Here is a 24,733-nt window from a genome sequence, read left to right as displayed (position 1 = left end):
TAACAAATTTCAGTCTTTCGGCGGGATATTGACGTCACAGCCTTCAGAATTACGAAAATCAGGAGGTACTGTTCTATGGGGCTTTATCGAAACGTGGAGCTATACCGACGAATTTCAGTCAGAAAGGCGTTTACTTCCAACAAAGACAAAATACCAAATTTCAGCCATTTCGGTGAGTTGCTGTGGGCCACAACCTTCAAAGTACCTAAAATCGGGTGGTACAGTTCTATGGGGGCTATAAGAAGGCGTGGACCTATAACGACAAATTTCATACGGAACGTTTCAAAATACCGGAAATAGGGAGGTACCGTTGTATGAGGCCTATACCGTTCTATGGCGGTATACCGACAAGTTTCTGGGGCAATGTTGTATACCCCCAACTGAAGCGGGAGGGACTACACTAAGGCGTGAACCTATACCGACAAATTTCATATGGAACATTTAATTCCCCATATGAAGACTAAATACCAAATATCAGCCATTTCGGTGGAATATTCGGACCACAACCTTTAAAATACCGGAAATAGGGAGGTACCGTTCTATGGGGGCCATACTAAGATCTGCACCGACAAGTTTCTAGGGGAAAGTTTTATACTTTATGGGGTCTCCCATGTATATTTTTTTATGTGTTACAAACGGAATAACAAATTTAATTATACCCTCCATATTATGGTGGAGGGTATAATAAAAAAATAAATAAATCGGAAGTTCAATGGGGGTTATGTCAAAACGTAGACGTACACTGACAAATTTCTGCGGAAAAGTTTTGTAGCCCAATAGAAGACCAAATACCAAATTTCAGCCATTTCGATAAGAAAATGAGACTGAAACCTTCAAAATACCGAAATTCGGGATTTATTTTAGCCTCTAAAAACCCAAAATATCAAATTGTAACCAATTCAGTGGCCAAATGGGACTAATACCTATAAATTTTGATATAGCTCTCATATATATTTTTGGCCGATTTTACGATTGCTGCACCAAATATGTATGTCCGAATTCAATGAAATTTGGAATGTGTGACTGAATTCGAACATTTTTGAACTTTTGTGGTGGAGCTACCTGAAGGAGTGGAACGATATGGCTTATCTTCGAACTTACACTAAGTTTGGACAAAATATTAAGAAGGAAAAATGTTGGACCAAATCGGCAAATCCGTTCGAGAGTTATCTAGCGCTCCAACCACTACATACGGTGTCATAGGGGTTCTTTGCATCTTTCAGGCAATTTTCTCAAGAAGTTTGGACTTGCCCCTGATGAAACTTGTACCCTCGTATGGGGGGCAGTGAATACAAGTTGTTACAATAAAAATCAAAGCGATTAGATAACAGGTCTTAAACTAAACATTTACCCGTCCATATTGGATTCTCATCTAAGTCTGGTAGAAATTTCATGATGTGCGAAGTATGGACCAATCGGTAACTCCCTTCAAGAGTTATTGTGTGCCAAAATTTTCCGAACATCTTCGAACTTAAACTAAGTTTGGACAAAATATTACGAAAACCAAATTTTAAGCCGAATCCGTTGATCCGTTCGATAGTTATCTTGCGCTCCAGCCAGACAGACGGACGGACATGACTAAATCAACTCCAAATTGTCTGAAACGGATTTCGTCCGAACATACTTGGGGTCTAAAACCATTATATACCCCCTTTTAGCATGAATTCTGAGGATATAAAAATATGCCACGTTATAGTCAATCTATCTATACTTTGTTACACAGTCATTTATAAACTAAATACACCTCTAGCCATGGGTAGGGTATATAAAAAACAAAAACAGACGGTCATTAAATGGACAAAACAGCACGCTTAGCATTTGAAAATAAACAATTAATGTTAGTAATATTTTCAGTAAAAAAATTTTCCAATAGACTAACAGTCGACCGTTTCGTCCGTTTGTATGACTTTGTGTTTATGGTTATTGTGTTTTTTTTTTTTAATAATTTATTGCATTATCAATGACTTTGAAACGGTTAGTTTGTTGTGATTTCTTAAAGCGTTTGCAAGTCGATATGATCAACGGTGAAATGGTGTTGTAGGCGCAGGCATAGAAGTGAAAAGTGCCACCACTGCTATTAACTGGGTAGTAATAAATGATAGCAATATTATCACACCTCAATTTTCAATTGAATTATTTTTGTTTTAAATGATAAGGATATTCGAATTATTTTTCTTTCTATCGTTATTTCTTTCGTTTCCGATCGGTATGAGAAAGTCATGACTGGTGAAAAAAATAACAGAGACTCTAATCGATAGTGTATTGAGGTGGTGGTGCTAAGACCCTAATGCCGTTTTATTAAATGTGCTTCAATAAATTACCGATAATGATTTGATAATGAACTGCGAACTGCGCTATATCTTTAAAACAATGACCAACAACCAAATTTTCTTATCGAGCTGCTTTTATTAGTTGCGGGAAGTGTTATAATTGCTGAGGATATAGAAAAATTCATGAAGAGAGAGAGAGAATATACGAAAAAACTATTGAAAATTATAGAACAGTAAGGTTTTTGCTAAATCATCCTGAATAAATCTTTTGCTTATTCCCATGGAATAGCTCTTGTTTATGAAGGTGTCGTTTATCCTAAAAAGTCATCAAATTGAACGATTTTTATAAAGTTCGAGGTCGAAACGGGACTTCGCCTATAGTTAAAATATATTTAAAATATTTCAAACGTAATTCCATTTCAATCTGTAATTCCTCTCATTCCATTTAAATTCCATATTAAATATCAGGAATATTAGTGTAGAAGCTGGCATTGTGCCTTTGAACAATCCTCAACTGCACAAAAATATTCAAAGATTGACTTCATATCTCAAATTATTCATAAACAAATTCATTATCTATTTGTTTTAATAACAAATGTACATAAATTCTGGATCCTTATGGAATCCTAAATAAACAATGTTGGTTACGAACACATGCTGAACCTTAAGCCTTATCACGGAAATTCTTGCATGTGCCAAGATTCTACACAAATGCATTTTAGATGAATATTGTATTCTTGTATACAAGCGTTGTATCTATGCCACTTGAGCACTAATTTTTATCAGAAAATGTCCTAAAAAAATATTCTGAAAAAATAGTCTTCTATACGTTTATGTCTGAAATGGAATTCATCTATTGACTTAGGGAGTACAACAGTTAACAGTTTAAATAAAGCTGATTTGGGGAAGTCTGCAGAACTATCGGACGGAAGGTTGCAATTATTTGAGACGGCAACATAGCAACCAAGTCTCATCGAATTTTGGGGATTGAACTGTGGCAGATCCGAACAAGACTTAGAGAATTTCCAGAGTTACAGGAAAAACAAATATAGACTTGTCAGAATCCAAATGAGACAGCTCAGGCCCTCGCATGGTCGAGTACAGAACAACCACGCAGAGAAAAAATATTTTTCGCTTTTGTTGGAACAAAAATATATGTTTTGGTTCCAAAAATGTATTTGTTTTGTTCAAACATTGTAATCCAAATCCAAAAATACCATCTTTTGTTCCAAACATAGAAAACAAAAACAACTTTCGAATTTCCGCAATATTGTTAAAATCGTTAACAATACCGATTGTAGGAACTATCATAATCTAATTTTGTTTACAAAAAGTATTGTCAATACAGAAAACCAGCCCAGAAATTTTTGATTTGAGTGCATATACTTCTCATATACACTTTTCGCATAACTTGGATATAAATGTCGCGTATAATATTGCAATCATTGATGAACACAATACATGGTTTGCTGCATTGGCTGACAACAAAGACAAACAAAAAGCCACAAGAACCCACCACAACATAAGGAATAATTAAACACCATAACAAACATGAAAAGGAAAGAAGAATGAAACAAAACAGAAACAAATAAAAACAAGAGTCTCACAAGTACATACACACAAAAAGAAAGGTAAAGGCAGCATGTCATACAAACACACCACAACTCACCAAAATTGTTTTTTCAACACGGCATCGAATAGCGAGAGAAGAGAAACAAATTTTCGAAGAAAAGAGAGAAATATTGTTCAGTTGACACAAACTATTTTTGGATTTACAATACTACATGAGGAATCCAACAATATGTTAACAATACATATTTTGCTCTTGGAATATTGTTGGATCAAACATATTTTTTTCTCTGCGTGACCCCTGAGATGTACCCACTCTATTCACTCGCCGAAATTTTGAGTTTGGTGGATGCCGAAGTGACAAACTGAGCACATCCAATTAGTCCTGCGTGTGTTTCCCCCATCTCGGCACGGATCAAAAGAGTCCGTAGCAGACATTCCGGAATATGCTGCTGATAAAACACAAAAAAATATACAAATACAAACATGTGGACACTGACGTGGCAGCCGCTAACACGAACACGGGTGTTGTGTGGTTCCGGGACAATCCGGTATCGAAGAACCCGCCGCCATTGGATTACTCTGAAAATTGTGAAATCTCTTGCCGCTAGTTTCAGAAGATTACCCGAACGCGGGTGTTGTGTGGTTCCGGGACAATCCAGTATCGAAGAACCCCCTGCCATTGGATTACTCTGAAAATTGAGAAATCTCTTGCCTGTAGTTTCAGAAGATGACAATTGACGGACATCAGAAAGAACCCTGTCGGAGCTGTCTCATTTGCATTTTGACAAGTCTATATTTTCTTCGTTTCGACATACAGAAACAGACTGTTAATCTCTTCCGGCCGAGGATGAAACACCAAAATTTACAAAGGATGATGCTGCGAATGTAATCAGAAACGCTAAATCATCCAAAGCCCTGATAGAATCTCCACTAAAGTTCTCTATCTCTCGATAGCCACCCACATAGTGTCCGAAGTCCGGAAAATGAGCAGGGTCTCGCTACTGAATCCTGGCAAGGATGCCAGCAAAGGTGAATCGTACAGACCGATTTCGCTTTTGTCGTCGGTACACCCACGCTGTTTAAAGACATCGAGCAGACTACCCGCCGGCCAAGTTAGAAACGTTGGATAAGTTTTTATATGTTGACGCCAGTCGTACGTGGAATTCAAGGAACAAGAAGTTCAAGCACCGTAGTGTGAAACAGGGAGTTTCGAAAGGTGAGGTGATGCCTCCGGAATTGTTTAACCTCTACCTCCCCTGTATTCCGACTCCTCCAGACGGCATTGAGATCGTAACGTATGCAAATGATTGTACGATCTCGACGTCAGGTACCTTCCCTAGTGTCGTTTGTGAAATACTGAACTCCTATTTGACTGATCTTACCAACTCTTTCCACTAGAGGAATATCCAAATATCGGACACTAAATCTACGACCACTCTGTGCTACACAGGGACGGCGGAGGTGATAACATAGTCGAATCTAATAGTTTATGGTAGCAGAATTTCGACCACAAACTATACCAAAATTCTAATTTTTATTTTAAAAATAATATTTTTGAAGGACAAATAGGGCAATAATTGTAGATTTTATAAAGAATATCTCTGAGAGACAAAAAGGGCAATAATCGTGGATTTTCTAAGGAATATTTTTGAGGGATAATCACCATATGGTAGTTAGCCCCCATCCCAGGCATGTTAAGTGGGATCTTCATGATCTAGAAAGAGAGGTTGAATGTTGCAAGAGAGAATCTTTAGATCAACAAGCCTATCAAGCAGGTTTAAATAGAATTCACACGGATGCAGTCGCAGATACCAAAACAATTATCGTGTGAATGCAGAGTACATCTCCCCATCTGTCGCAGCTGATACGCTCGGGATGGTGCAGCCGTCGGAAATCCTTTAGGGCAATGATCGATGACCATCTGCTTGCACCATCTGCTCTGCATGTGGCATAGTTGAGTAGGTTTGACGGGGCAGTTGAAAAGGTGCAGTGTGTCGTGCGGGCCTGTGTCGCATGTTGGACAGATGTTTTGCACGGAGTCATCGATCCTTGCCCTATAGGAATTCGGACTGCTGCACCATCCCGAGCGTAGTTGAGCCAAAACTACTCTGGTTTGTCGTGGCAGCTGACGCTCCTCAGCTGCAATAGAGACTTGAGGCCCTTGGTACTACATCTCAGCTTGTGACAGATAGCTGTGGCATGCGCGGCGACATGAACATGTTGTCGAATGTGACCCTTAGTTTATGGTCGGAATTCTGCTACCATTGACCATGACATTCAACTCTGTTCTAACTTCTGCCGCCCATGTGGTGAATAGAGTGGCGGTAAAATTAATGCGGACATTCGCATATTCCTCGCGTGGAAAAAGGTGACATCTGGAAAGGTACCTGACGTCAAGATCGTACAATCATCCACATACGTTACGAACTCAATGCCGGTCAGATGATAGTACTAAACTGCATGGAGTGTTTGAAAGTATCAAAAGCTTTTGATAAGTCGAGCTCCACCATTACTGTTCTATCATACGGCATGCGCTGTTGTCGTGTTGCTTACGGAAGCCATGCAAAATCGGTCTGTACTTTAATCTTTCTTGGTATACTTGCCAGGTTTCATTAGTGGGACCCCTCTGTCGATTTCTAGACATCGTCATTTGTCAAACCAGATGACATGATGATTATAGTGGGGTACTCTTCGCTTATTCTGGTAGACTTGCGCTCATTGATCATGCAAAAAGTGGAGCTATCAATCTGTTCAGCCAGCGCCAGCGCCCCTCTTGTAATTACCTAGGATCGAATGACACAACTCATGGTGAGCATTAAATTCTCCTACCAGTCGGTTATGATTTTCTAATGTTTTTCTGATAACAGTCGCTTGACAGACCTCTGATGTAGTGTGGTTCCGGGTCAATCCGCCACCGTAGTATTGAAAATTCATTGCTAGAGAACTTTTACAGATTTGGTATATATCAAACTCTATAAACCCGTTTAATTATTTATAATTTATAGGTAAAACTATTAGATTTTCAAAGAATACAGCTACCTTGGACCCTACCATTTTCCAATTCTTAAGATAAAAACTTATTCGATAACGTTACACCTTACCACAAATCTTCAATTAAAACCGCATAAACCAGAAACTAATTCCAAGAAATTATTACTCGCTGCCAAAATAAATGACTAAGCACAAAATTTGATGAGAAAAATTCTCAATTCATTTCGAATATTTTATGAATGTATTAACGATTAGAGAAGCGGTCGTTGTTCTTAGTGGAGAAGGTGATTATTATTGTGACCAATAACATTTTACAACACCGTATCGCCGTATCATATCGGCTCGGCAGTTATTGATAAACTGTCCAAACACACGCACAGGAACTGTTCGTAAAGAAAACGTGCTACAACTGAGCAATTACTATGAGAACGGGATGTCATATCAGTAAAATTCCGTAAACAGAAGTTCAATTATCAAGATACAAGAACGCCAATAACAAAAGAAGAACTAAAAAACTGCTAAATACGCTTCCTTATAATAAAAAACAAACTGCACAATTCTCAGCATTTAGTGAGCTATATGTCTGGACGATAGACGACATCGATGTGAAACGGAAGCCCGCGGTTACAAAACGTTCAACGAAAAACAAACAAGTGTCTCTCACGTATCGAATGCTTTGGAAATAGACGGGGAAAATGTGTTTAGTAAAATATTTCGTTTTTGCGGTACTGGTCCTGCAACTGGTGCCTAGTGGATTAACACAAAATGTAACCTCCGATTCGACTATCCACTACAATGAAGATCCTGAGGATCCAATGTTGTTTGCAAATGTGCCATCATGGTCGGTGACCTTCGAAGAAAAATTGCTAAACATGTCGATGGGTGAAGTTAGAACTGTTGAATTCTATATAAACAAAATAGATCCCTCATGGGGCTCGGATTATGAGTTCCACATAGTGAGCTTGGATCACAAACTACTAGAGCTTAGCCGCAATATAATAAAAGCTCATGAGTTACTACCGCAAGAAAGTTCGTGGAAAGGAAATTTTACCGTGGAAGCCATATTTTTGGGTCGTGGTGAAATCAGTGTCGAATTACATCGACCCTCTCAGGCAGAATGGCAGGTGGAAACAGCCCTGGAAACGCTTGAAGTTATTGTGCTACGCAGTATTGGTACAATGGATTTAGTATTTCAAATTTTGGTTGGCTGCTTTGTCATGATATTATATGTTAACTTTGGAGCCGTCCTGGAGTTGGATGCCCTTAAACGTATCCTAATAAAACCGATTGGTCCAGCTATTGGTTTTGTGGGCCAATTTATGGTTATGCCAATTTTAAGTTACCTTATTGGTTATTTCCTATTTCGTGATATGATTGAGCTGCGTTTGGGCCTATTCTTTACCGGTTCTACACCTGGCGGCGGTGCATCGAATATCTTCACAGTCATCTTAAATGGTAATCTAAATTTATCCATTACCATGACAGCGATAAGTAATTTGGCCGCATTTGGCATGATGCCCATTTGGATTTTTACATTGGGTGCTCTCATCTTTAAGGATGGTAATTTAGTTGTCCCCTATAAAACCATTGCGATGATGTCCTTTTCATTGGTTTTACCATTGGCTATTGGTTTGACGCTGCAGAAATATGCTCCCCATGTGGCGAAGAAAATGGCCAAAATTACCAAACCATTTGCTGTGATATTTATGGTGATCATTACGGGATTTGCCTTTACCGTTAATTCGTATATGTTTAAGTTGTTTTCATGGAAGGTATGTATGAATGTGGATTTGGAATTATTGTTAATACTTAGTACATACACTCCACGTCAGTAGAATAGAACACCTAAATTTTTGTTAATGTTAGATTATTTATCCTAAAACCAAAGAATCTACGTTTCTAGTCTTATACAGATTTAAAGTCTATGATGTTCCGTATCAAAAACAGAAAAAATTATGTTTCTAGCTCTTCGCGAAATGATTTTCTGATCAATTTTCCGATAGTACTATGAAAAATAGGCATATATTTTTGGTCATCAGGATAGAACAGTCACTTAATTTTCGCGAATTTTTGAGATATTAACGCCGAATTTTCTTTCAGTCGATAAGGCAAGGCCTTTTAATCATTTTCGCCAAAGAAAACCTATAAATTATTCCGCGGACCCCGAAATAACAGCGTAAAAGGGTTTAAATTGACAGATAATTGAAACATCTCGGAATATCAATAGGTGTCGCGTGTTTATTTCATATTTCTTCACAATAAGATAGAATATGACACAGACAACCTCAACGGGTACTATCGAGTGCTCCGGATGCTGCTAACATGGAACATTTTCAAAATAATTATGAAAAACGTCAAAATTTCTTATAAAGACCTTGATGTTTTGTTCAATAAAATGGTTTTTCCGCGAAAAAGTCTGCCGTTTAAAGGTTTGGAAATATGCTCCGCATTCAAAGGGAGCTAATCTGATGTTAAAACAACCGCTATTTTATACACTGAGGGAAATTTTAGTACTTTTTAAAAGCAGCATATGGAACCTAAAACCTCAATTTCCATGATTGTGTTTTCCCGCGAAAATGGGGCTTGAACTCTCATATGTAGTTCAATTAAAAAAAAATACTAAATCGTAAAATCCGGTGTGGAGAGCATAACCTGGTCCATTTATATTGGAACATAACACTGTTGAAAACAGTCGCGGACACAGAAATAAGAACACATATAAAATTGAAAGTCCAAAGCGTGTGTTCAATTTGAAAAATGTGCTAAAATTTCCCTCAGTGTATAAAATAGCGGTTGTTTTAACATCAGATTAGCTCCCTTTGAATGCGGAGCATATTTCCAAACCTTTAAACGGCAGACTTTTTCGCGGAAAAACCATTTTATTGAACAAAACATCAAGGTCTTTATAAGAAATTTTGACGTTTTTCATAATTATTTTGAAAATGTTCCATGTTAGCAGCATCCGAAGCACTCGATAGTACCCGTTGAGGTTGTCTGTGTCATATTCTATCTTATTGTGAAGAAATATGAAATAAACACGCGACACCTATTGATATTCCGAGATGTTTCAATTATCTGTCAATTTAAACCCTTTTACGCTGTTATTTCGGGGTCCGCGGAATAATTTATAGGTTTTCTTTGGCGAAAATGATTAAAAGGCCTTGCCTTATCGACTGAAAGAAAATTCGGCGTTAATATCTCAAAAATTCGCAAAAATTAAGTGACTGTTCTATCCTGATGACCAAAAATAAATGCCTGTTTTTCGTAGCCCTATCTGAAAATTGATCAGAAAATCATTTCGCGAAGAGCTAGAAACATAATTTTTTCTGTGTTTGATACGGAACATCATAGACTTTAAATCTGTATAAGACTAGAAACGTAGATTCTTTGGTTTTAGGATAAATAATCTAACATTAACAAAAATTTAGGTGTTCTATTCTACTGACGTGGAGTGTATGTATTATTAATAATGTATACTATAGAAGCCTCCTACGGTATTTATATAAATTTTTTTTGGTGTACAGTGTAGATTTTTGCCAGACATTATTCCGACATGAGTTTGGCGATAAAAATGTCAAGTGCACGTTTATTAGTATCGTATCGCAATTTTGAAAAATGAATTGTTCGAAAAAAAAACAAATATTTTTGTAGTAATAGTGTATTGATAAGCCGCAATTAATTTAATTGATATGGTCAATAGTTAGACGAATATCGGTGATTAGTTCAAATGCAGCAATTACACTATCCGACAGAGTAAAATAGAATTTTAGTGATTTCTGATTCTGATTGATTCCTTGATAATTTATCGATTACCAAACAATAGAACTACATTGTCAAATTTATGCATATTTAAGGAGCAGAGTGAGAGAGTTAGGTAGAGTGTTGAAGCAGAGAAGGGGTGCAGGGCAGCACCATACTGGAGTTAGTTGAGTAGGTTTGGCCCAGGGCAGTTAAAAAGGTACAGCGAGTCATGTGGGCTGCTTGCTGGGCAGTTGTTTTGCACAGTGAAATATGTTTCACTCTACGGGGCTTCAACTACTTGTTCCTGAATTCCAGCTTCGTCTGGTGTCCTCACACATAATTGGTTATATGACGTTTCAAACTTGACCAGAGGGTAGTTTGTTCGATGTCCTCAAACAGCGTTCTATTAGACGTCTTGCTCTGGTTGAGCCCTTGACTAATATATGCGGATATGGCGTGCAGAGCTGTTGTCGTGCTGTGCTGCTTACGAAACACATATTGATGATCGGCAATTGGATGGATAGCTATTTCTAACGCTGGGGAGGACTGAAGCCTCGATGGAGTTTGCTACGGGCGACAAAAGCGAAATCGTCTATACGATTCACCTTTGCTAGCATCCTTGCCTGACTTCGATACAGTTTGAGAACTTTCGTAAAATACTCTACTCCCGGCTCATCCAGCTGTTTTAGCATTAACATGGAGATTTTATCAGTGCCCAACGCTTTGGATGATTTAGCATTCCTGATGACATTCGCAACATCATCCATTGTAAATTGTGGTGGTTTCTCCTCGGCAGCAAGATACCTAATGCGATGTAGTACTCTTTTCTTCGCCCTGTCACTCACGGAGTGCTCCATAAACTGTCGACTGAAATAACTTGCACACCTCCTTGGATCAGTCAAAATAACGTCGGCAAACGTGACTAAGGACATGTCTTCCTTCTTTCTATGGTTCGAGAGTAAATTAACCATTGTCCACAATTCTCTAATTCAGATGATCTATCCACCGGGTGCCACCGTGGTGCAATGGTATGCACACCCGCCTTGCACGCTAAAGGTCGTGGGTTCGATTCCCCGGCCAGTCAACATCAAAACAATTTTCAACGGTGGCAAAATACCCCTCAGTAATGTTGGCGACATTTTCTGAGTATTTCAGCCTACTCTACAAGTGGTGTCTTAGACACGCCGTTCGGACTAGGCGATAAACAGTAGGTCACATATCATTGAGATAATATGAATCGGGGTTCACTCATTGATATGAGAAAAGTCTCCCCTGTCCCGCCTGGGATGTTTGTGAAACAATTATTATATTAGATGATCTATCCACTTGTTCCGCTTGTGGTTACCGACCCAGCTATTAACTTACAGTGTCAGCTGCCTAACTCTGGGGTCAATACGATTGGCTTGACGAAGCTCATAACCCTGATTTGCTATTTCCGCCGCCTCTGCTGGGAAATTTGGCCTAACTTCGGGTATTCGACCAGCAGGTATATAGCGAGCGGCAGCAGCAGTGATGATGTCTCGGAACGTTCTTTCTGCTACTCGAATATAGAAGGGCTGGGCAGATATCTGTAGCGGTGATTAGTGAACTCTTTGAAACTTGAACAATTAGCTTTCCCATGATTGACGAAAGTGCGGCGTTTAGAGGTGATGGAATCGGTGTCCTGCTGATGGAGACAATTATGGGAAGATTGTCTGATCCAAGAGAAATGACGGGTTGTCAGGTGGCGTCATTTGTCAGACCAGGGCCCTATTCCACGAAACAACTTATCAACTTTTCATTTTGCACTTATCAATATTTTTTACAATGCTCACAGTTAAGTGTTCTACAGAACCATTATTTTTTGATAAGTGATAAGTTGCTAATTATAAAGTGAGTTTGCTTACTTTTCACAAAAATGTAACTCTTTTTTTGATTTCTGTTCCACAAACGTTAATTCTGCTAAGTGAAAAGTTGTAACGGCAAAGCGTATTTTGCTTAGATTTTGCAAAAAAATTTGCTCTTTCATTCCACAGAAAACTCTGCATTTTGATTTTGCAGATCAAATTTTGATAAGTTTGCCTTAAATTTGCGAGGTAAACGTTCTCTTTGCCAATGTACATTGTTAAAGCAAAATTTTGTTCGGAAATAATGAAAACACGGTTATGACAAGAAATTGTAAAGATTTTTCCGAACTTCTACCCTCTGAATCAACCATCCTACTTCGAACTCTCACTATCCAAAATTCCACCCTACGAACAACCCCATTCCGAACTTCCACCCTGCGAACAACCTCACAAATCGATGTTTCTCGATTTTACATTTAGACTAAACTCTATTTGAGAGACTATTTTTATTTATTACTATACCCTCCACCATAATATGAAGGGTATATAAGGTTTGTCATTTCATTTGAAACTCATCGTGATTACAACAGATAGGGGATGAAATGCTGTTCACGCGTGTCTTAAATCAAGTTGGAAGTTGATCTTTGTTATAGCTCCCATGTAGCAGTGCCGTCGATTTCAGCTATTTTAAGGTTTTTAGCTACATTTTCAGAACGAATTAGTTATAATATGCTTCCAAAACTTATTAGCTACATGTCCAGGCCGAATTACCAGTCAATCACCAAGAAACGTCTCCACAAAAAATTATGGATATAGGTCTACGTTTTTTATAGCCCCCATATAGCAGTACCGTCCGATTTCAGCTATTTTAAGGTTTTTAGATACATTTCTAGAACGATTAGTTATAATTTGGCAAGTATTTATTTATTTATTTATTAGTAAATTAACTTATAACTAAAAAAATTACAAGCTAATTATAAGGAAAAAGGCTATGACAGCGAGGGTCTTAAGCCAAATGAAATATTAGTGGAAGCTAAGAAATTCAGATTAATTTAAACCAGATGAAACATTAAGGGAAGTTAAGAAAATCAGATTAAATTAATTAGTTTTGTTAGTTTAAGATATTTGATCATATCTGACATACATTTATCTTGAAGGAAACTCAGTGTAGATGTTGGTATAATATCTCCAAAAACAGACTTTCTGATAGCATCAAAATAAGGACAAGTGTCTAAAATATGTTCAACCGAAACGTTATCACAATTACAAAATGTACATGTTGGAGGAATCGTTTTATCTATATAATTGCCGTGAGTTAATCTGGTATGACCTAGTCTAATTCGTATTAACTTAGTAACATCACGTTTCTCCATGTTCCTAATAATATCATTGTTCAAGTAGTCGTTTATAGTAGTCTTATTATTATTAATTTTCCTATACCACGATGTGGTCATTGATAATTTGTTTAATAAATTGGTTTCAAGTTCAGTTTTAAAAAATTGTTTTATGTCTCTAAAATTATAGTTATTAACTACCTGTAGTGGAGCATTTATGGCATCCTTAGCCGATTGATCTGCGAATTCGTTTCCCTTAATACCACAATGTGCAGGTATCCACATCAACATTATTAAAGGCGAATAATTTAAAAGATTTGTTCTGATGTACTTCGGGTAGTAGTCATTGTTATTTATATTCTTTATTGCTTTTAAGGATGACAAAGAATCTGTGCAAATTATATATTTTCGTTTCTTGTTTTTAGCAAAATTGACTGCATTAAATATTGTAAGTATTTCTGCTGTAAATACTGTTGAATATTGTTCTGGTAACAACGCACAGTGTTGCCGCTTCCTTGTAAACGTGGACAAAAATAGAAGGAGTTGACCTAGGTCGATGAATTTTTATACAAGTACTTATGCGGGCATAGGAATGAAAAATTCCCATTTTGGTCCATATCGGTTCAGATTTGGATATATCCCCCATATATATATTTCTCCGATTCTGCTATACTTCAGCCAAATTTAATTGTACAGCCTTCAAATTTAATATGCGATATTTGCTTGGGCATCTGATCAGTTTTACCGATTTTGTTAAATATCGGATCAGATTTCAATATAGCCCCCACATATATATATTCCCCGATTTTGCTATAACTCAGCCAATTTTAATTGAACCGCCTTCAAATTTAATATGCGATATTTGCTTGGGCCTCTGATCAGTTTTACCGATTTTGTTAAAAATCGGATCAGATTTCGATATAGCCCCCACATATATATATTTCCCCGATTTTGCTATAACTCAGCCAATTTTATTTGAACCGCCTTCAAATTTAATATGCGATATTTGCTTGGGCCTCTGATCAGTTTTAGCGATTTTGTTAAAAATCATTTCATATTTGGATATATAAAACGAAGCAGTCAAATCAAGTGAATTTATCCACTGAGGCAAAACATGGATTCTTGCTCCTTTCGTACAAATTGTTTATGATGATATGGTTGTGGCTCCGAGAATCGGATTTTATAGGATGTAAACTTTGCATTTTTTAATTCGAAAGGGATGTCTGTTTCATGTACCAAATGGTCGAAACTGCAATTTGCTGCAATTTTTAGGTACACACCATGAAAGAAGCGATATTCGTGAGTTTTGTATAACACGTTACTGTTTCAATCAACATAACGGTACTTTATGTATACACATTATATTTAAACTTTTTTTTCATAAATTGCAAGACTATCGACCACTCTTTAATTCCCTATTCAAAAGTTGTGGAATATGTCAATAACTTCTTTAAAAAACTTCCATGAACATGGGTTTCTTTTTTAAATACATTTTAGTAAATGTCACATACGAAAAATGTTCTATGTTTAACGAGCTATAACTTTATAGTAACACCAAATATCGACAACATCTTTGAGGTTTGTCCTATTTGAAGTGTTCTCAATAAAATAAAACCATAAAATTATAAAAAAATCAAGAACACATTTTTCGATTTTTGTCCACTGAGGCAACACTGTGCAACGCCTTGTGAATGATATTATTTTCTGTGGTAATACTGAAAGCAGCTAATTCATCTTTCTTTGATCCGTCGGTATAAATAAATCTATAGTTATTATATTTATTTTTAAGCTCTTGAAATAGCTGAATAAAAGTATCATTGGGAGTTGAAACTTTTTCCTTCAAGCTGAGATTGTCTATTATGCATTCATTTAAGTCTCTAATATATTGTTTGGGTGTTGGTAAATCTTTTACTCTCAAAGGTAGGTTATTGTTCCTACAATAATTTATAATTCTATGATTTGTAGATATTATTCTATTCTTCCTTTTTCCTTTAATATTCTTCTTTATTAGAGTAGAATTTGGATTTTCTCCACAAAAGAGTACATTTTTGTATAAACGCCTTGTAGCATTATCTCTTATTTCTTCTATTGTAGGCGATTTGGTTTCAAAAAACATATTGTTAATAGGAGTAGTACGAAATGCGTTCAATGCAATTCGTATTGCACTATTATATAAAGTTTTAATTTTATTTATGTTTTGTTTTGAAGAGTAACCATAGAGGAATATTCCATATTCTATTTTGCTTGTTAATATTGATCTTATTACAGACATAATAGTATTTATATTTGTTTTAAATTTTGTGCAACTAAGACATTTTATGATATCAAGTCGCTTTGGTAATGAATCTAATAGATAGTCTATATGAGAAATCCATGAATATCTTGAATTGAAGATTACACCTAAAATCTTCATTGTATCTTCAGTGGGTATTATACCTTGGCCAGCATTAATAGAGAAGTTACAACTTTTCTTTCTACAAACATGAAGATGCTTACACTTGGTTACAGACAAAACAGCTCCCGAATACTGACTCCAATTATTAATTTCGGAGATAATTTGGCCTAGATCGAAATGGAATGTATTTTTGGAAAGCTGTTTAACTAGGAGGAAGTCATCTGCATATGCACAAAATTTTATTTCTTTATGATCTTCTAGAATATTACAGAATTTATTATATGCTATTAGAAATAACATAACCGATATTGGAGAACCCTGTGGAATTCCATTGTTAAGAGGATACCATCTGGACTGATAATTATTCACTCTTACTTTTAATTGCCGGTTTCGCATAAAGTTATACACATACGTGATCATATGTTTTCCTAGTTCCCATGCTTTCATTTGATCTACTATGGCGTGTATGCCAATTTTGTCATACGCTTTTGTAAAGTCTAATGCAACTAAGGAAATATGGCTTCTTTTTGATAAAGAGTCTGTTATTAAATTGTCTACATAGAGGAGATTATCAGCAACAGATCTTCCTTGTGCAAAACCAATTTGTCGACTGCTAAGTAGTTTGTTTGATTCAATAAACCACCTGAGTCTATTTGAAATAATTTTATCTAAAATTTTGGAAAAGCAACAGTTTAGGGAAATTGGTCTATACGATTTTAGTGAAGTCTTGTCAGTTTGTGGCTTTGGAATTGGGACAATAACACTAGTTTTATATGACTGCGGTATATATGATCTAAATATGTTGTTGTATAAGTTCAAAAGTCGAGTTTTTAATACATTTGGCATCATTGAGATCATTGTATAGCTTATACGGTCTTCACCTGGTGTTTTCCCATTAAGAGATAATAAAACTGAATTTAATTCTACTAATGAGATTGGATCTTCAATGGTCATCGCTGAATTACATGGATCATAATCTATAGTAGAATTAGTTTGTATCTTCTTTTGAACAAACTCTGAGGGAAAGTTTGTATCTTCGGACTCTTTTGACCAATATTCAGCAAAGCTATTGGCAATGTCATTTTTTTGTATTATAATTTCATTGTTAGATTTTTAATGCAGTGAATGTCTCTATTATGATTTAACCCATTAAACCGTCTAATGTTGTTCCATATCTTGGATACCGGTGTTAATGGATTAATGTCTCCCGTAAATTTTTCTATGCTTAATTGCTTTGAAACTTTTAGTTCTCTCTTAAATTTTGCATTTGCTCTCTTAAATTCAATTAGATTTTCGGTTGTCATTGTACGATTGAATTTGTTCCATAACCTATTTCGTTCCTTTTTCAGTGATTCCAACTTATTGTTCCACCAGGGAACATTTTTTGATTTGTGGTGTGTAATGAGAGGAATGGACTCATTTGCTGCTTGATGAACTATTTTTTTAATATTTGCTGATTCTTTATTGACCTCGGTACTGACCGGGCGGGAGTCATTGTAAAAAATTAAGCGATCTTGATATTTGTTCCAATTATCCCTATTGGTGTCAAATTTTGGGGAAATTTTACTTTGTTCTGAAGCTTCTTTAGGAAATATTGTAATACAAATTGGAAAGTGGTCGCTTCCATGAAGGTCAGAAAGAACATTCCAACTAGAGCCGATTGCAAGTTCTGCAGATGAAAATGAAAGGTCAATATGAGAAAATGAATTATGGGTTGAAAAGTGGGTCGGAGACCCATCGTTTAACAGTATAAATTTTGATTGATTGATAAATTTTGCTAAAGTTTTCCCTCTAGCATTGTTAGATGACGATCCCCATTGTTTATGCCAACTATTAAAGTCCCCTGTACATAATGTAGGTGTTGTGATTTTATCAAATACGTTTACTAATTGTTCTATACTGAAATTCATGTTTGGAGATATGTATGTTGACACTATAGTAAATTTAGATTTTGATGAAATTGTAGCGAAAATTGTGTCAAAATTTGTGTTACTTATATCAACATCATGTTGGAGTGAACTGTGAATTAACAGGGCAGAACCACCGTATGAATTCGCAGCATTGTTTACATTGTACATTTTGTAATTAACAGGGACTGGTATGTTTTGAGTGGAACACAAATGAGTTTCCTGCAATGTTATAATATGTGGTTTATGATCTTTAATTATTAAGAGTAATTCATTATAGTTGTTGATGTATCCCTTAATGTTCCATTGAATTACTTTAAGAGACATATTTAAATAAAAATAGATATATTATAAGAGTATATACAGATAGGATTTAGAAAATTTTAAGAGAATATTTATATGAACTTATAAGAATTCGTCTGCTATATTATCAAATTTGTTATTGTTTTTTGTTACAACTTTTGTTTTTGTATTATTAACACTTTTAAGTTGACGCTTTAAACGATTGGAAACTTTACGAGGCAAAATCTTAACGTTTTTATTAGACTTAAAACTAGTAGTGTTGTTTGTCTTACAAATTGTGGAGCCAGTTGGAGTAGTGCCTTCTTCTATGTCATATGTATCTCCCTCACTCTCGTTTAGCAATGGGCAGCAAATTGAGCGAAACTCTCCTCTGTGTGATTCTCATTAGGATGATTGTGATGGATTGACTCCAAACCGGTTTTTGGTGTAGACATTTGTTGTGTTGGGGGTAATGATAATATTGTATCAATGTTTTCTTCTATTTCAATAGCTGGTTGTCGTGTTCGGTGTCGGGGAGAAGGTATTGGGGGGTTCTGATTGGCATTGTTGTTTATTTCCTTTTGATGATTGGAATTTGAAAAGATTCTCAGACTGTTATAATTTGTTGTTGGTCTTGGAGTAGAGAAAGTAAAGTTATGATTGACTCTCTGATTGAAGATTTTGCGGGCAGTTTTAATGTCAACCTTCTCGACAGTTTTTATAGCTTGAATCTCCTTTTCTCTTAAAAATATGGGACACTTTTTATTAAGCGAATTGTGAAGAGTGTCGGCCAAGTTGTAGAAATTGCAGTTTACACAGTGAGCTGTCAGCACGCACTTTTCATTATTTTCAAGATTTATATGGTGGGAATTGTTGCAATTTGCACATTTCTTTGAGTCATTGCAGTATTTTGTGGGGTGTCCAAATTTGAAACAATTATAACACCGCAGCGGACTCGGAATGAAAGGTCGAATGTTAAGATGTTCATATCCAATAGGTATTTCTTCTGGCAGAACGTTGGATGAGAATGTCAAAATGACAAGTCCAGTTTGAATCATTACTTCATTTGATTTCTTAAGAATTTTCTTAACCTCAATCACATTGAAAACTTTCAGCTCATTTAAAATCTCGTCTTCTGGTATCTCAAACAATTCTCTTGAAAATATTACACCTTTAGAATTATTTAAAAAATTGTGCTCGGTTACATCAACGGTTACAGTTGGTGATATTTTTATTAGCTGCACAAGTTGTTTGGCTTGATCAATATTTTTCGTTTTTATTAAAACTAGTCCGTTTCTGGTTTTTTTACATATTTCTACTTCTCCGCCACATGTAGAGTCCACAACTTTCTTAAGTAAGAAGGGAGACACTTTTTGTAAGTCTCCACCAAACTTTCTCTGCATGACTAAATATTTCCCACCTGGTGTTTTATTTTTGAGTTCTCGCGTTTTGTCATATTTTATTGGAGACTCTTCTCCACTTGTTTCACACTCCATATTACGTAACGGGAATGCAAATACTTTAATAATTTATGTAAAAAGTCACTTCTGGGTTTTTTGTTAATTAGCACTTAGATTCAAATCAATAATTTCACTAATTTCAAATCAATGATTATGATGATTTGCTTCTTTTAATTGTTTTTATTTTGAAAGAAATTCTAGATTTGTAGTTTTTGATTAAACTCGTTAAAATGTTTCGCTCTCCGAATCACAACCGATCACTTCAAAGTTTCAAACCAGACTGATTTGGCAAGTAACTTCTCCACTTTGTGGAGAAAGACAACTAATTACTCTATGCCGAAAATAACGCCTTTTTCTTGTTTTATTTCGCTTAATTTTTTGTATTTTATTTTATTTGTATTTCCCTTCATTTTATTTTAGATTATTTTATTTCACTTATTTTTATTTTATTTATTTTTTAACTTTATTTTATTTCAATTTACCTTACTTTATTTCACTTACTTTTATTTTATTTTACTTCATTTGATTTATTTTGATCTTATTTTAATTTATTTCATTTAATTATTATTTAATCTTTATTAAAATTATTTTTTTTTATTTTTATTTCATATTAATTTATTTTGTTATATTTTATTTTATTTCATTTTATCATTTCATTTTATCATTTCATTTTATTTTATTTTAATTTATTTTATTTTATTCTATTTTATTTTATTTTATTTCATTTTATTTTATTTTAATTTATTTTAATTTATTTTATTTTAATGTATTTTATTTTATTTTATTTAATTTTATTTCAATTTAGTTTAATTTATTTAATTTAATTTTATTTTATTTTATTTTATTTACTTTTAATAATATCAGTTTCTTTTAATTTTTTCGCTCGTCTCAATTTTACATGTCTTATTTATTATTGCCAAGTAAAAAATAATGCAAAGATGATAAAACGTTTTGTGGAACAAATATCATTCACACTTTGCAAGAGAACTGAGAGACTTACCAATATGGCGGAAAAATTGAGCAAGAGAGCACAACAACTGTGCTAAAAGAACAGTGATAGACAAATTTGCTAAGTGCAAGGGAAATTGAAAAGTAATTTTGTGGAACAAAAAAAGGTTATCACTTTTCAAAATAACTACTTTTTGATAAATGCAAAATGAAAAGCGATAAGTTGTTTCGAGGAATAGGGCCCAGGTGACACGATGGTTATGTCTGGCGAACTGTGACACTCTCCGCTGATTCTGGAATGGGCGTTCTCATTGACCGTGCAAAACGTCATTGACCGGCTAACAATCTGTTAGGTCTCGCGTTCTGATGACGATGATGACGCTGACTCGCTGGGGGCTATGTTCTCGCAAAATGCAGCGACATAGTTCCTGTCGTAGTGGGATTGGTCAGTCATTTTTGTCGGTATTGGCAGGGGTTTTTAGAGCATTTGCGCCATTATATCTGCAATAATGGACTTGCCCTAGAAAAAACATTGTACTGTTGCTATTGAGGTCGTAGGGGCAAAATTCAAAGCTAGACATGTCCTCAAAATTCGCTTTTGAGAAAAATTTTGAAATGGAAACGGAGAAGAGATGAACTAATATGGGCTTCAAACTAGATCTAATAATTGTTACACAAACATCCTAGACGGGACAAGGGAGATTTTTCTCATATCAATAAGTCCACCCCGATTCATATTAGCTCAATGATATGGGACCTTCGGTTTATCACCGGCGTGTCTTAAGACACCACTTGTAGACAAGTTTTATATGGCTGAAATCCTCAGGAAATGCCGCCAATATTACTGAGGGGTATTTCGCCACCGTTGAAAATTTGGCCGGGGAATCAAACCCACGACCTTCATCATGCATGGCGGGTGTGCATACCATTGCACCACAGCGACAGCCTAGATCTAAGTTTGGAAAAATGACGAGTCGCAACGTTTTGACGAAATCTGTTGATTCGTTTGCGAATTATCGTGCGTATCAGCCAGATAGGCAGATTGCTAGAAAAGGATTTCGTCCAAACATACTTGGGGTTACAGAAGTTTGGTACTGAAAATGGTACACGTTTTGATATAGCCCCCATAGAGCCCGATTTTCGGTATGTTGAAGATTTTAGCCTCATTATTCCACGGATATAGCTGAAATTTGGTAATAAGTCTTCATTGAGGGTATAAAACATCCTGCTGAGAATTGTGGGTACAGGTCTACGTTTTGATATATCGACCATACAACGGTACCTCCCGATTATGGACATTTTTAAGGTCTTAAGCACTTTAGTCAACCGAAAAAGCTGACATTTTGTATGTAGCCTTTGTTGGCGGTATAAAACATTCCCACAGAAAATGGTCGATTACTGATCCACGTTTACTCATTTACTCAAGGAGTGACACATTTCAAAAAAATCAAGTTTTGAGAAAAACGCGTTTTAAGTTGCCGATTGAAATTTGACTTCCCAACTTAAAAAGATTATTACACAAAAACTAATATAACTAGTTGGATCACATTTTGTAGAGAAATAGCCATCAAAAAACTTTTTTGATGATTTATGCCAAACTCCTAGAAAATAAGCTGTAACTCGTTGAGTTTAAGAGATATCGACTTGAAAACTTGACACAAGAAAAACCCAAAAAACCCATTTTTGAGTTATGTCACTCTTTGAGTAAATGAGCGATATGGCCTCCACCAACCGATTTCGATTTTTAAGATTCTTACTATAGTACTTTCATATTAAATTTACTTTATATACATATTTCCCATTATAATTTTTCAAAATAATGTTTAGTCAACCGTTTTTCTTTTCTTCTCATTACAGATTTTAGTTGCCAGCAGTGCCCTACCCTGGATAGGTTACCTAATTGGTTGGCTACTGGCCATTATTTGTCGACAAACACCTCGCGATGCCCTCACAATTGCCATTGAAACGGGTATTCAAAATACTGGTATTGCCATATTTATGTTAAGTTTTACCCTGCCACAACCACAGGCCGATATGACCAGTGCTGTTCCAGTGGCCAATTCCATGATGACACCCATTCCATTGCTCATCATTTACATAATAAGGAAAATCTTTTGTCGTACCAGTATCGAAGAAGTTGAAGAACCACCGACGAAGGAAGCCAAACGTACCGAAGTTGAGGCGATTATGGAAAAGGGTGAACAGAAAGTGTGGCAACAATAACAATTAGCAACAACAACAACGAAAAATTAGGAAATTTGTGATAAAGAAAAAACCGATGTGATTATTTCCAAGAAATAATTTTTAATAATTTATTTTTTTAGTACAAATTGTTGTACTTATTGTTATAGGATAAGTAAGTGTATTTTTTCATATTAGATTTTATGTATAAAGAACAAACAACTATATTTATATAAAAAAACGAGTACGTTGTATTTTGTTAACGTCTGTAAAGAAATATTAGTAAAGAATTCTATGTATGTACCTATAAAGAACGAAGACATTTATATAAAATTGTATTTTGTTAAGGTCTATGAGGAAATGTAAGTAAAAATGTTTTTTTATGAGCAGAAGATTAAAGGGATTTTAAGATTTGTTTTACCTCCAACTGTTTTATCGGTATAAAGTAGAGGAGAATTGAAGGATCAGGGGATCAGTTTGTCAACCTCATCAACAACTGTCTATTTTAAATGCTTAAAAATAAATGGGAAGCTGCAAAAAACCTCGAACGGGTTTAATCGTATACACAATTGTTGACTTCTGAATTTAAACAGCACGACCTATAAAAATGTTATCAAATCCATTGGCAAATATATAAAAAATCTATATTAAATACTAAGAGGGAAATTAAAAGAATAAACATTTTATTTTCCAGACATGTGTAAAAATTATTAAACCAATAATGATCATGGAGAACAACAAATCCTATGAGACACAGAAGAATGACCCTAAAATATTATATCGCGGTATAATGGGATTTAATCCCTGAAAGTTTTACGCTTTAATCTCTGATCATAACATCATCTTTTTTGGCGCTGGCAAATCCTCTCAGTAAAATATTAGTCATATATTTGAAGGGGTTATCCCTAGTTGTGCAAACTCATTTTCATTTTCCATGAATTTTTTTCAAAGAAACTACCGATATTTATAACCTTCACCACGCTAAGCTAAGGGGTATTATGTCTTTGTGCATTTGTATGTAACATGCATAAGGTAACGAGATGGACCCGTAGTTCCTTTTGGGGATATATGTACATAGTATCACTTTCTGAGTCGATTTATACATGCCCGACCATCCTTCCGTTAGCAACGTACAGGTCGCATTTATTGTCCAATTCAGCTGAAAATTGAGAAATATCATTTTGTTGGTCATAGGAAGAACGCTATTGCTTTTGGTGAAAATCGGTTCAGATTTGGATATAACTGTTATGTATATTTTCGCACGATTTCACGTATTTGCTGCACCAAACAAATTTGGAATGTGTTACTGAATTCGGTCTAGAAAAAAATGTGCCATATTATATCGAAATCGGTCCAGATTTGGATATAGCTCCCATATGTATTATCGGCTAATTTCACGTATTTGCTGCACCAAACCGCTATATATGTCCGATTTCGATGAAATTTGGAATGTGTGACTGAATTCGGTCTAGCTTTGGATATAGCTTTTATTTATCTTCGCCCGATTTCACATATTTGCTGCACCAAACACGCTATATTTGTACCATATCGATGTAATTTGGAATGTGTGGCGGAATTTTGTCTAGAAATAAATGTACCAAATTATATTGAAATCGGTTCAGATTTGAATATAGCTTTTATATATATTTTCGCCCGATTTTACGTATTTGCTGCACCAAACACGCTATATTTGTCCCATTTCGATGTATATTTTGCAATGTTTGACTGCATTCGGTCTAGAAATAAATGTGCTAACTAACTTATATCGAAATTGGTCAAAATTTGATATACCTCTTATATATATTTTTGGCCGATTTGTGGTATTT

General features: G+C 35.4%; 2 protein-coding genes across 16 annotated transcripts in view; one reads left to right on the top strand and one right to left on the bottom strand.

Annotated features, from left to right (window-relative positions):
* The window catches only part of LOC141396428 (NIF3-like protein 1), a 91,688-nt gene that overhangs the window by 40,723 nt on the left and 26,232 nt on the right, over window positions 1–24,733 (bottom strand). The gene's annotated exons all lie outside the window — the stretch shown is intronic.
* Window positions 1,838–23,240, top strand: LOC141396423 (hepatic sodium/bile acid cotransporter-like). 15 transcript variants are annotated; one of them, XM_073971882.1, is made up of 4 exons: window positions 1,969–2,085; window positions 6,871–7,117; window positions 7,214–8,605; window positions 22,584–23,240. In XM_073971882.1, exons 3-4 carry the CDS (start codon window positions 7,529–7,531, stop codon window positions 22,947–22,949), a joined length of 1,443 nt encoding a protein of 480 aa, XP_073827983.1. In that variant the 5' UTR covers window positions 1,969–2,085; window positions 6,871–7,117; window positions 7,214–7,528; the 3' UTR covers window positions 22,950–23,240. The 15 variants fall into 15 exon arrangements, with proteins under 15 accessions (XP_073827982.1, XP_073827988.1, XP_073827983.1 ...); XM_073971874.1 differs by adding an exon at window positions 6,449–6,650 and having other exon boundaries at window positions 6,848–8,605; XM_073971878.1 differs by having other exon boundaries at window positions 1,977–2,085; window positions 6,848–7,117.

The sequence above is a fragment of the Musca autumnalis genome, unplaced genomic scaffold, assembly GCF_047663935.1.
Source record: "Musca autumnalis isolate F117 unplaced genomic scaffold, ASM4766393v1 scaffold_3, whole genome shotgun sequence".
Classification (NCBI taxonomy): Eukaryota; Metazoa; Arthropoda; class Insecta; order Diptera; family Muscidae; genus Musca; species Musca autumnalis.
This window is presented reverse-complemented; position numbering and strand designations above follow the sequence as displayed.